This window comes from Miniopterus natalensis, chromosome 13 (genome assembly GCF_054644295.1).
Source record: "Miniopterus natalensis isolate mMinNat1 chromosome 13, mMinNat1.hap1, whole genome shotgun sequence".
In the NCBI taxonomy this organism is placed as follows: domain Eukaryota; kingdom Metazoa; phylum Chordata; class Mammalia; order Chiroptera; family Miniopteridae; genus Miniopterus; species Miniopterus natalensis.
The window spans coordinates 17,742,296-17,756,894 of NC_142093.1; the positions used below are offsets into that span (position 1 = coordinate 17,742,296).

Here is a 14,599-nt window from a genome sequence, read left to right on the forward strand (position 1 = left end):
CCATTCAATTCTACAAATACAATGTTCACTGAAGCGACGACTGGCTATCTTCATGAGAAATGTCTAAGGCATGCTCAATAGCAGGGTCACAAATGAACTGTCCCTTCCACAAAGTAAATTTTTAATATATCTTTATTGATTTTAGAAAGAGGGAGATAGAAACATCAATGAAGAGAGTCATTGATCGGCTGCCTCCTGCACACCCCTGACTGGGGACAGAGCCCGCAACCCAGGCACGTGCCCTGACCGGGAATCAAACGACGATCTCCTGGATCACAGGCCAATGCCCAACCACTGAGCCACACCAGCCAGGTCACAAAGTAAATTGTCTTAACTAGGAAATCATTTGTCCTGAAGTATTTCTTTGTAAAAACCCACCTTGTAATACAGGTTACTAAAAAATTGTACCATAGTAAATATACTACACCAAAGTCATTTTAGCCAACAGTTTTGAGTTTGTCTTTAATGCCTTTTATTGCTTCTTGCTTAACAATGTTCAGAATCCTCCAGCTGAAACCAAAGTGCTTTCTTGGAATCCTTTATAGAAGTTTATCTTCTTTGGAGAAAACATACTTTCCAACACGAAATACTAAGAAATCCAATGGTGTAGATTTCACAACTCTTCAGTTGGAAAAAAAAAAAAGTTATGTCTTTAATTTCAGAAGAACTGTTGTTATACAATAAACTTTTTATTTTTTCATTCATAAAAACAGTCCACAGCATTCATAAAACAGGGTGGTAGAAGAAATAAAAAGAGACACTTTTCAGGTAGATTCTTTATGTTTAAGAACAGATGAGTTGGTAGCAATTTAACACAGATGGAAACAAATACAACCCATAGAAAAACAGGAGTCAAAAGGGGGAGAAGAGAGAATATCAACCAAGGTAAATTTAGAGTTTTTGGGCATGCAACTCAACATCTGAATTTTCTTCACTTAAAAACCAAAGTAGATGCTTTAATAGGCGTTCATAAAGAAGGCTATAAAAGTATTGCAAAAATGATAGCTGTACATATATCACCAAAAGAAAGAAATTAATAAATCCCCAGCTACACCCAGGCTAATCACAAGTTTTCCCGAACCAAGACAGACACAGAAAAATAACTTTTTACAAGTTTAGCTTCGAGGTACAACATCTTAGAGCTCTCACTTGGTTGTTTCCTGCTCATGCTCTTTTCAATATAAACAAATATGATTTATGTAATGGAATACATACTTGAAGAATTCCTTAAAAAAGAATCACAAGTTTCATTTTATATATACAACGAATTTTTAATTATATACTGAAAATAAATTACAGGAAATAACTTTAAAACGCAACAGAGGACAAAGTCACAATAAACATTCCCGTTGGATTCCCTTGGGGGGTAAGATTGCAGTGCTCAAGGAAGATAAATATCACAAATATATCAAAAACTTCAAGAGTCTATGCATTCACACTGACGTGAGCCACAAACATTCCTGCACAGGGACTGTACTTAGTAGCCTACCACAGAACCAGATTTTGCCATAAACTACAAAACTTTTAATACAAAATTGTTATTTATATATTTATAATTCATATACATGCCCTATCTGTGAGTTTAGAAAATAAAAGCTACACACTGTACAGACACTCTTAACTCATAGCTGTAGGCAACATTTTTGGATGGAATTTCTCCCCCAATAAAGTTAATGGCGTATTTTATGTACATGAAGCTAAACTGCGTGACAGCTCAGTTCCCAGATATGCATCTCCTTTTAGGGCAGGTTTACAAATTTTAAAAGGCAAGACAAATGTACACCTCAGAATCACTTTCTTAGCTACAAGAGTCGTCATGTAATTTCTGTGAAGTTTCTGACACATGCATTTATGTAATACTGGTATCGAAGGCAGTAAAGCAATATATACTTTTAATGTAGTGGCTCAATAAAAGCTTCATTGTCATTCCAATCTGATTCTTTATACAGTGATTCATAGCTTCTCTAAAAATTAAAATTCAATGGGACACTGTGTTAGACTCTAAATAGATTTCTTAAAATAGATTCCCTGAAATATCCTTTTACATAAAACAAATTTCACTAACATTAGCTTAAGTAAAAAGGAAAAGAAAGAATTAAAAACATGGCACAAATGTGCATGATAAAGTAATGCTCCTCAGCCAATCTCCACGCCTTAGGAGTCATGAACAGAAGGCTTAATAAACCAAACAACAATTTTCACACTCTGTGGCAGCCATCTGTGAAGCCAGTTGCGCTAAACTACTTCTACAGTTGATTGTAAACTTTGGTTTATTGGTATCTGAGTTCTCATTGTACAGCAAGCATGAACGAGAGGGAGAGTGGAGTCCATGAGATGAACGGTCAGTCTGTCTTTAACCGGGCATGATGCGACACCTGGTCAGTCAGGCCTGCTTTGATGGAGTTTGTTACAGACTGCCTTATGTTTTCCTCCATCAAATTATCACCCAGGGGCTTCAATACCTGTGGCATGAGAAATGTGCAAAACAAATAAAAACATGAGGTAAAAAAAGAGTTACACACAAAAATAGATATAAAAATTCAATTCAAAGCAATGAAGAAAATAACCAGGAATGTGGAAAATAAAAAGATGCTTCTCCCAAAAAAAGTTATAATGCTACAAACAATGCAGTTAGACATTTCATAATGCAACAAAAACCAGTTTCCTCTTATGCAAACCATGTACAATCCCTACGAGACGGATGTGCAATTCCATACCCTATGTGCAGCATCAAATCTGGTATGTACACAGCATTTATGCAGACCGGCCAGACGGTCCTGCTTACTGTCCTACATGTGTGAGTGTGAACACTTCAGAGAGAGAGAAAAGTGTAAAATACTGTCTAGTTTTTCTTCTTGTTATTGTTGGATGACAGTCTCTGTCGCTGTGCTGATGAAAGAGCACGATGAACCATTCGGCGTCTAGTAACTTCAAACAGTTTGGAAAACACCTAAAACATGGAGTGATTTGTTAGGAGAATGACTGAGTGCCTCGAAGTCAGAGTTTAAGACTACAAGAATTTGAGACTTTGTATGTTTCTCACCTTCCTGGGACTCCTCTGAAGCAAAAGAAAAGAGAAATGCAAAAAATTTAGACAAGGTTTGGTGACACAGCACAGACCTTCTCTGACTAGTGATCCCCGTATCTCAACTACACTGAAAATAACTGCACACTTTAGATTCTTCCATTTAACTGCTTTGTAATAAGGGCACCTCTGAAATCTCAGAATCAATGCTGTACAGGAGATGACTGGTTTTCAAAAGAAGACACTGTACAATTATTGAAATTCATGTTGCAGAACATTAGTAATGGTCCAAAGTTTTAAAGTAGATAACACTTTTTTAAAAAGTGAGGTTGTAATAGCTTTTAATCCGTCTATTAGAAGGTATCAAAGGAGTGTGAAGAGTCCGATTTTTGAGATAAAAATTTAACAAATATCCAAACATAAGCTTCCAAATCTGATCTGAATAAAAATGAGCATTTCTCTAAATACAAAATCCAAATTAATATAGTGGGTCACTTTATAAAATAATAATGGCATTATTACAAGGAAAGTCACCATCCAATCAACTTTCTTCAAAAAATGGTTTACTTCTTCAGTCTTTGAATTTAAAGCCAAAACCAACAAAGACCTGCATATTCTAGATCTTCTAATAAGCCCAATACTTCATTGGCCCAGGAATGGTATCTGAAAATGCCCATTTTACTGTCCATCAGTAATAACTGTAGTTTTCACTCTGGTCCTCGACATGATGCTCAAGTATTTCACGATGATCACTTTAATGACAACATCCTTAAATGGAATTTTCTGTACATAGGCAATTCCAACACACAGTTAGCCAATATAATACAACACAGCTTTCCTTAGTAGATACTTGTCAGGCCCGACTTAGATTTCTGGTTGAAGTAAAAGATTATGATTAAGAGTTAGTTCTCCGTAGTGTCTGCTTTGCTCATCAGTATTTCCATAGCACAGAGGTCAAAGTTTTTTTGGTGTAAGAAATCCCTATTGGATTGTTCCTTGTAGTACATCAGTAAATCACTATCTTCATGGAAGGCAACGAAGACCTGAATGCCATCTAGTATTTTTCCTGGCATATAAGCATGCATTGCTTCTTGACAATATTAGTAAGAAACTTCTTCTGCTTTCCTAAAGTACTGAACTTCCAAACTTCTTTTCCTTACCTTCAAAACTCTTTCACCAATTATATTTTCTCTTCTCAAAGAAAGAAATCCCTAAAGACTTACCCTGCCCATTGTTTGGTAGAGCCAGGACTATGATTAAGATCTGTCCAAAGGATGTTACAGATTTAAGCCAACCAAAGCACTCTAAAATTATGGCTTTAGAAAAAAAGCACTCTCCTGTTCACACTTTATATTTAGATTATACATCCAAACAAAACAGAAAAAGCCTTTTGGCAGTCCTCATATAAAGGAAAAGTAGGTGTGCAAATATTGTGTGGGGAGGTGGGGGAGTCACAGGAATGAGATTAGTCACTGAAAACCAAAAGAGAGATACCAACCTGTTCCCACAGTGTTTCAGCAAGCTGATCAATCATTGTTCCAATTTCTCTGAATTCCCCAGAGTATTTAACATATGCCCAAGTACAAAGAGATGTCAGTGCCAACCCCATGACCAGGTTACACAAGACGGCTATAGAGTTCAGGCCGATGAAGCCGGTCAGTCCTGAGATTACATACATCGCAAACATGACCGCGAACAGCGTGGCAGGGGTGCGAGCAGCATAGAAGATGTTTTTGCCGTCGTTGTGCTTTATGAAATTTGCATAGGTTTCTTCGATTTCAGCTTCAAGCTGGTCCTGATAACGACGGCAGAATTCATCTCCACCCATTTTTTTTACTGAACGAAACTGTTTAATCGCCACTTCCTTGAGATCCAGGTGTTTTCGCTCCAGATCTGAAGGTGCAATGTAAGGCTTGTCCCCACCACAGACCTGCACAGACACGATTACCACACAACAGGTTACATGCTGCAAAAAGTTTACATTTGAAAGTTCTCTTCTCATCATGTTTAGTCTCAAAAAGTCAAACCACCTACATGATTCAGTTTTAAACTTGTTTATAACACCTCACACATAGCCATAGCTTATTTATTTATAACCTGTATGTTTAACTGTCTCAGGCAAAATAAATTTTCCAAATATAACTAATACAGGTAAAGACAAAAATAATTACACTGAAACCTGAACCTGACTTCACTTGATCCACCAATACACCATAAGAGTACAAAAGACTGCTGGCAAGAGAGTGGGTAAAAGATAATTAAAAAGGTACTTTAATGTTCAAGTCAGCAAGCTTACCATAGAAATTGTTACTGCCTTAAGCTAACATTAATTACATCAGAAGCCACTAATAAACAGCACTCTGAATCATGTGTCAGAAAATATCTCAGTACGGTTTATGTAATAACCTACCACCCATATCCTGCACTCTATGTGAATTATTTTCTTAGTTGATAAAAAGGAATTAGGAAATAATGTAACATAACAATGCATAAGGAGTACAAATTATTTCAATTATTTTAGATAATAAAAATCTTCTATCTCATTCTAGTGTCAAATTTAAATTTTAGTTACAAACCTGTTCCATACTTTTGCAATAAATCTCTCTTGCTCCTGCTACTGCAGCAAGATTATTAGCTTCAGCTGTGGCCTAAAAAATAAAATAATATGTGTCAATTTTATGCAAAAAAAGTATCTGATGATTCTATAAATTCTAATTAACAGTAAGTTATATACCAAAAAAAGTCTGAAAAAGAACCAGAGAAAATATTACCAACTTCCAGTTTTCCTTTCCAATGGAAGGGAACACCAGTATAAAGGTATAGTAACCACTTCTAATAGAATTGCCTGCCTAATTTTGTTTTGCTTAGGTGTCTGTTAAAATGGGTTTATAGAAAATACCATATACACTCAGGTAATTATAGAGAATTAAATAGATACAACCCTAAAATGTGTCAAGTCTCCAGATGTAAAGAATCAATCAAGTATTTCCCATATGGTTCTCTCTCTCATAATCAGTACTACACAAGGGTCATTTTTAAATGCACAAAACAGCTCCTTGGGTGAGTTTTATAAGAAAATACTGTTTAATCCATTTTAAAACTGAGAAATTGCCTGAGGCAGCATTAGAAGCAGCTCTAAATCATTAGTACAAAAAGAAAACAAGCCTTATTTCAAACATTTACTGTCAAAGATTCTGAGAAAAGGAGAAGCTTGGTTCAGAGAGGCCCATTTTAAGCTACCTTCTGAAACAGAAATTTTCCTATACTTTCTGAGCAACTGAAGAGAGGTACTGAGGATTCTTATTTTTGGTGGCCTATGTGTGTACAAGGTCTGTGATCTATAGTTACAAAAAAATCATATAAGAACTTCAGGAACAATGACATGTATTGCCTTAAGTATCTAAAATTTATATGCATGCAAAGAAGCGCCACCCCATTTCCAGCATTTATCTCTAAAACAAAGATTTGTTTTCTCCTTCACAAATAAATACATGTACAACACACACACTACCTGAAGCATGGACTTTGGATGTGGAAGTTCCTCTCCTTGATAAATTTTAATGTAAGCCTAAAAATAGAGAAGACTCATTACACTGGTCGGTTATGCAATTTAGCTCTATAATCCCAAAGAAGGACAAATCATTAAATATAAAAACAATTCACACTATTAAAAGGAAAGTCTAGGCTTTAAAAATCATTCATTCTCATTCCAACAAATTTAACCCCATGCTCAACATTATTAAATACATATGTTGCTAAATAATATCCTAAAGGAATGTTTCTAAATAGAATTTCTACTTGCATAAGTTATATCTCATATTTAAAAGTTATATATAAAATGCCATCCACTTTATGAAAAGAAACCCATAATTCTCCCCTACTGCCAACGTTTCAACTATATGTTAGAAAACATTATAATTCAGTATTTTACTTTGATCAGCATAAATTATATTTCAGTTTAAGAAAGAAAAAAAATTACATAACTGTGGTTTAAGAGTAACAAGGCAAGATGAGAGTTTTTAGTAAATCCATATAGGAATCTTTCATCTCAACTTTCTATTGACTCTACTTCATAACTAAACACAGATAATACATATAAAATGATCAAAAATACATTCTTAGTTAACTGTGTTTTCCCTTCCACCTAATCCATAACTACTATGAATAAATCTAATTCTCTACAATGGTCTTGCTTTGGCAATCAAGCTATAAAGACTAGAAAAGAGTAAAGGGGAAAAAATCTATGAATAATTTACTTGCGCTAAGAAACCAGTTTTGATACTTTCAACTGCTCTCAAGTCGTCAGAACGCTGAGAGAAGGCTTTTGTGAGCACTCAGGATGGAGACTTACGCCCCCAACCCCTCCTGGCATTCACAAATGACAGAGTGCTACTACAGTATGGTGAATGCTCTTCTCTCTGCATCAGAGCTGGAGGACAAGCAAGATAATTCTGCAATGAAAATCACTGTCTACAATAGTCAAGGTGTCTGCTGGAATCTTAAGTGTCCTTAAATATTGATACACTCAATTCAAGGCAGATAAATTATAAATGTTACACTTTTGCTTTAAAATAAAATTTCTTGTACATATAGATGAGTTTTAAGTTAGCTACATTTCTAACTTAAACAAAGTCATTTAATGTAAGAGTTTTCCTACCTTAAAATATTCTACAAGATCTCTACAAGTGACTTTAGATCCACTTATCTCTTTTTCTACCAAATTTTCAGGGGCAAGCAGCAATGGTACCAGATTTCGAAGCTCTCGTTTAAAGTCATCATCAATATCTAGTGGACATGAAATTAGTCAACATATTAGTCCAAAAAAAAGTGAAGAGCTCCCCATTGGTAAGAGCACATAAAATTCTGTTTCATGAAAAAAAGAGTTCACAGTATCTATTACTTAAGTAGATTCATTTAAAAAACTCATCCAAACATGTCATTACCTCCTAGAAAAAAATATAACCCCCCCCTACAAACACATAATTCCCCTCATGCCCAATTCCTTCAGCTCAAATAATAAAAAAAACAAATTGTGAACTACACAAACAAATCCCACATTAACTAAACTATCCCTTTCGGAAGGCAAATAATTCACAAAATTGTATTAAATTTAATATTATTTTGTTTTTCCAGCGATACTATAAAAGTTTCATCAATCTTCAAGTCTTTCACCATCATTCTCAAAATAATCCGAAACAAACACAAAAAAGTTATACTATCACCCCTGAAAAGGAGAGGCTTAAATCTGATTGCATCAATACAATATATTGGTCAAGTTTTTCAGCAGAAAGTAACCAAATGAAATACTGAAATGTTCTTAGCCTTCAGACTTTTTAGGATATCAGTACTGAGCAACAGACCACATTAAAAAATGTTAATCGATATGCTTAACTGTTCACAAAAAACCAATGAAATGGAAAGCTAGAAAGACCACATAGAGCATTATAATCACATTATTAACAATGCATCAAAATGTCCTCCAGTATAAGACACAAAATTTAAGGAACCATGTACTTTTTAAAAACTTTCAGCACCTAAAAAATAAGTTCTGATTTTAGCAAGAATGGGAATTCCCACCTTTCAATCTCCCATCAAAACTAGGATTAGTTGCAACTTTAAGACCAGGATGTGGTAAAAGGAAGCAACCAAGATTTGAGAAACAATTGTGAATGTGCTTCCTTACATTCTGTAGCTCTTCATGTTGATTTTGTTTTACCTGAGGGCAGAAGGAGACAGAATGAAGGTGCAAACAGGAGAAAAAAATTTTTAAAGCACACACACATACTCACATGCACGCACACTTAGCTTAGATGCTATTCCAGATAGGTATTTGGCAATATAAAATTTTCCTAAAGACCCATTTCCGACCACTTTGGTAAGACCCCACTTTGTCTTAAACCAGAAAAGATGTTTTTTTCCTCCTTTAGCTGCCAAGCACATGAAAAAAATAAAAATTAATAATCATAATATCTAACACCAGAATAATAAATCATGGTTGATATTTACAAACTAGGTAATAAATTAATAATTTGCCTTTAAAGTACTTATAATGGCAAAGAGAAAAACAAAATATTAATCTCCCTACAAATAAAAAGGTCAGACCATTAGCAAACTAATAGCTATGGTGAACTGCTCCAGTGCAGTCAAAAGGTCTCAGAAATTTGTTAGGATTTCAGCACTCACTCCCAATGATTATTTATGATTAATGCTAGTTATCAGTGTTTGGAGAAGAGAGATTGCTATGTATATTCTGGAAGAAAACCTTAACTTTGGATTTTTAATAACTAATTATCCCAATATAACTTCTCAAAAATCATTCTTTAAAAAACACCAAAAATACACCATTCATAATCAACAAAACCTGGAAATAACCTAAATCTCCATCAAGACTAGAAATGAAAAATCACTGTCTCTTCATACAAGGGAATACTTCATAGCAATGAGAATAAATGAACTAAACTACAAGCAACAATATGGATTAACCTCTGAAACATATAATGGGGCGAAAGAGGCTACACAAATACATACTGTATATGATTCCTTTCGCAGAAAGTACAAAAACAAAGCCTGTTAGAGGTCAGGATAGTAGTGGAAGGAAGTGGGTGTTTCTGGATGCCGATCACATGGCTGTGTTTAATTTGTACAAATTCATCAAGGTGCACACTTATGATTTCAGCACTTTTCTGTCACTTCGATAAGACATTAAAAATCTTTCTTGGCTTTGAAGTACATAATTCTGAGTTTAGGTAGTATGCCTAATGTGCTGTGTGTTAATTTCTTCTGAACAAACCAAAGAAAACTCTTGATGACTGAAATGATCTCCAACAGTAGGGTCTAAAAATGCCTTTCAAATAATCCAAGATTAAGGAATTGGTTTTCATCTCATTTTAGAAATAAAAAAACTACATAACTATATTGTACCCAAAGTTTTTGAATGCGGTTGAGAAACTAAATGCATCATCCCACAGGCAAACAAAATTTTATTAACCAAGACAGAGAACCCTCCTACTTATGAATAAAGAGACCTTCATGTATCTTTTATGTATGTGAGTGGATGAGTAGTATCTGACATGAGGGCTTCCCAAGTAATTCCATGGGAGGGTACCTTTAGGAACCAAAGATCGTGTTGGTGAGGTTATTTTCCAGGAATGCCTTGGTGTGGCATATTGCATGGGCCAGGAGTCTGAATATTTGGGTTCTTGTCCAGTTATCAATAATTAGTTAAGTAACTAAAGGCAAGTCTCTTTTCTGGGTTCTAGTTTCACTATATATCTCTAAAAAAAAGGAAGGCTGAACTAGATGAAATTCAAGATACCTTTCTAGCTCCACATGCTGTCATTCTATGAGTTAGTATTCCTTGGAGAGATGGCCTCACATCATCTGTGCTCAATGCATGCACATTATATTATCCAGTCTGTCCCAAATGTTCAGAAGATCAGCTGGGCCAGAGAGGGACATGCATGCAATCTCAGTAGGTCAAAAAATTAGTCTCCTTCAAGTGTCTATCCTTTGAACTATTGATTAACAGAGGGGAAAGTTGACTCCGAAGAGAAATATTTGTTCCTTAATTTCTATTTGTGGTCATTGTCCTCTTTTCACCAATTACATATGGAGTCATCTGGGCTAACTTGGGATACTCAATTTATTCTAATGACACCTAGAAATTGGCAGTCCAGGCAGCCCACTTCCTCACCTGGCTTGGTGCGTGTATACTCTCCTTTCTAAGGCTTACCTGCAATCTCTTTTCAAGGAATTGTTTTCCACCTTCCAAACCATACGAATGTTCATAAGGATAACTCCAATCTCGAATCAAAAACATTAGTGTCTATACATGGAGGAAAAAAGAAATCGTTTCTTACAAAATTTTACAAAAAACCCCACTACTTTAACAATTGAAGCCTCCCTTATTCCCCTAAACAATCCTTATCTAAAGTTATAGTAATAAGTGGTTAATATTGCTCATAGTTTTATCAAGGGCCTACCTAAACCAACACTCCCCGCCCCTACACCAAGCAATTGCCTCCATTTGAAAAACTCACCATGTATAAAGAGTCACCATAAGCAATAATACAGGATTTTTAAAATGAACAAAAGGCATATCTGGATGTATAGATCCTAATATTAAGTCAAGGCTGTTTAACCAGAAGACCAGCTAACCAATTCTAGACCAACTAATTCTTTACACAGAATTTTTTATTCATATGTGCTTAGGTTTGTCAACTTCAACACTATTAACATTCTTAACATAAGAATTAACATAATTCTTAAAAATTACCCCAATTCAGAAAAAAATGAAAAAGGCCAAACAGAGTATATTTCATCCATACACACAAAATGAAAATATAACCTGCCCAAATATTTCATAAATGTGATCACTTGAGCCAGTTAAAACTGAGGCAGAATCGATGTAAACCCACTAACTCTAAGAATCACCAGTAATGCCACCACACAGGAAGGACTTCACACACTGACGAGCAAACAGGGTGAAGTCATTCTCACTTGTTGTAACACAACTGACCAAACAGTACTAATTGTCAACTTATAAATTAGCTTTGTTTTTTAATTTAATCTCCATCATGAAAGGGCTCCACAGAAGCAAGCACAGCAAATGATTCTACAATAATTCCAACCAGGTTAATTTCTGACTTAATATTCTATACCTACCATTTTAAAAACATGGGGATATAGAAGCTGGAGAAGGGGGGAGAGATATAAATAATTCTATATGAAACCAAAAAACAAAGAATAATAGGACTAACCTCAACTTGCAATATACCACACAAAAGAAACCTGTAATATTTTGCAGTTTACCATGCTAAAAGAAATTTAAGTGACTGTCTTGTTTCAGAATGAAATAATATCTAACTAAGAGAAACATTATTAACCTCTTAATCTAAGTATTAAGAATCAATCTATAGCCATTTGTTCTATTTCCTATCTGGTTAGCCTACTCCTGATAAGTTGGTGATAACATTACCACAAATTAGTATCGATTTTGTTGAATCTATTGCTAAAATGAGTTTGTTGCAATGTCCTCATGTTTTCAAGACTTACAAGATGAGGTGGCTTGATAGCTGTCCATAGGTAACTTTTACAAAAAGACAAAATATTTATTTACCTGAAATGGTTTCTGGTAAATTTCTTCCATTGCAAGTCTGCCGTACTCTGTAAATAACTATCAAATCAAGGGATTTAAAATAATGCCTTTGAAGAGATTGAAAGAAGACATCTGTAAAGCTGTTCTATATCAGACCACTAGATGTCAGAGTCTTTAAAATCATTTGAAAGCCAAGCATTCAATTTTCTAACAGACTGGGTGGGTATATAATAAAATTTAATTTTAAAAAGTTTAATGAATAAGAAGTTAAGAAATGGTACATCAGTTCAAAATCATGCAGTATTCTATCTTCTCACTATGTTATAGGCTTCTAGGGGTATAGTCACAATAAAGTAGGAATTAAATTTTCAATACTTTGGAATACATTCTTTAAGTCATACGTACTTGCAAGTGCTGAAGGTCATCTTCTTGAATATTCTGAGACAAATTATATACCTGTTAAAATAAAATGTTTTTATTAGTGTTTTATTTTGAATACGCAGCTGTACATAACTTTACTTGTAGAAATAACGGCTATTTTATATCTCAGCCCAAGTGAACCACTTAGCCACTATCTTTAACCAGTGGCACATGAAAAGGATATTCTCTTTTTCCCTAATAGTCAAGATAAAACATTAAGAGGAAAACAGTGGTGGCAAACTGTAAAAATGTGCATGAATACATGTATATGGGGACTAAAAAGTGGCAGACCATTTTTTTCAAAAAGTGTATTATATAGTAAATTTCTTTTTCTTCTTCTAAAGGCTACTTTAATGTTATGAAAAGTCCTTTTTTTTTAAAGATTGTTTCCACAATTATTTGTCTAAGTCAATGAATGTGAGGGGCATAGTTCTACAAAGATAAATTCCTCCCTGATACAATCATAATATATAGTTGATAGTTATTCCGTGGGTGTCTCAACTACCATCGATTCTACTATGGTTCTCTTTTTATGTTGGTAAACTCATCAGACTAAATAATTTAACATGAAAATTTTACCAGCCTGTGGTAACTGAAAAACTTAACAGTAAGTGACACTCTTGCCCTTTCTAAAATTTTTAGGAGACTTCCAAGGTGCATAAACCAGAGCTGATAAAGGAAGGTCTAAGTACTCTCAAGGAAGGAAAATTGGAGAAAAGATTCACTAGGTCCAGTCCTTCTGACTTAGGTCTTTAAAGGTCACTCACCAAGCTACCACAGGAGAAAAATGGATGTCCACAGATGTCACCTCTGCTAAGAAATAACTTATGTCTAAGAAAACAGGGTTACTCCAAAGATAGAACAATTTGTTCTACCCGCAAATGAGTGATAATCTAGCTGAACCACTTGGAGGTCAAGAATATAAACAGCCAATATAGGTCAGCAAAATTAAAATAATATTCTCAGCTAACTCCAAACAGAGTACTTAAAAAAGTAATTAATGACTGAGGTGATCAAATTCTAGATTTAGACTTAAAACTGAAAACATGACAAACCTATTTTTACCACATGGGCCTTAGCTTTTAGATAAGAGGTCCAGATCCTTTCATTGTCAGAGCCAGGTTGCAAACAGCAGTAAGAGAGAGGATTTGTTATTTAGATCATAAGTACTTAACATACGGTGTTGTACTTAATAGATGCTCAATAATTATTTGTTGAAAGATAAAATGACAAGAGAATCAATTTGTCATTGATCTATCAGCCAGAGAGCTTATGTAAGGAAGGTGAGAAATCTAGCCCCAAAGGTCAGGAAGAAAGCAATAAAAAATAACTTTAATCTTCTTGATTATAGTTTACAAAGCATTTTCTTATGCATTATTTCAGCTTTCATATCTGACTGCACACAACCACCACATGTGAGATAGGCAGGATGGGTAAAATCCTCATTTTATAGATAAGAAAGTGGATGAATGGCCATAAGCGGATGTCCAAAACCAAGCCTTCTACCATAAAGTTGAATAAATAAACGAGAGAACGCCAGGTACAAGTATTAGGAAAGAGAACTCCACATTATATTTTAAGGCAAGCCACAATGCCAACTAATCTGAAGGACTATAATGTGACAATATAAACACAAAGATGTGGCTTCTGCTTACCTTAAGGGATCAGCAATTCTGCCACCATGCAAGATCAGAGAAAAAGAGGTTGAACAAAATGGGAAAAAGAGACTTTGAGGGTCCCCAATAGCATCATTTAGTTGATAGTGACAGATATCCCCAGCCCTATAATAAACAGAAGCCAAGCTAAAGTACTCCTCTTTTAACTCATAATATCCAAAACTTATTTCCACTCAGACAGCTAGATACTTCAAATTGAATAAGGATGGAAACGGGAACTTAGAGACAGTCATATGTTCAGATATTACTGGAAAGCATAACAAAAATTCCACAACACTGTGACAGCATCACCCATCACTGAGAAGAAATCTTTCTTCTGTCAGGAGTACATATCTGGCAGCCACATGACTAAAGCCAATTAAGGACAACATGCAGTAACAA

The 14,599-nt window shown here is 34.8% G+C and overlaps 1 protein-coding gene across 2 annotated transcripts in view; it reads right to left on the bottom strand.

Moving 5' to 3' along the window:
• Window positions 1–611: 611 nt before the first annotated feature.
• ATL2 (atlastin GTPase 2) overlaps window positions 612–14,599 on the bottom strand; it is a 46,131-nt gene continuing 32,143 nt past the window's right edge. Inside the window, exons 5-14 of one of the 2 annotated variants that reach the window (XM_087823484.1) lie at window positions 12,528–12,578; window positions 12,144–12,200; window positions 10,758–10,850; window positions 8,603–8,741; window positions 7,683–7,810; window positions 6,537–6,593; window positions 5,602–5,673; window positions 4,524–4,955; window positions 3,044–3,058; window positions 2,479–2,950 (exon numbers count right to left, since the gene is read on the bottom strand). In XM_087823484.1, coding sequence (XP_087679610.1) covers window positions 2,843–2,950; window positions 3,044–3,058; window positions 4,524–4,955; window positions 5,602–5,673; window positions 6,537–6,593; window positions 7,683–7,810; window positions 8,603–8,741; window positions 10,758–10,850; window positions 12,144–12,200; window positions 12,528–12,578 — 1,152 coding nt within the window. In that variant the 3' untranslated portion in view covers window positions 2,479–2,842. The other variant, XM_087823483.1, reaches the window with a different exon arrangement.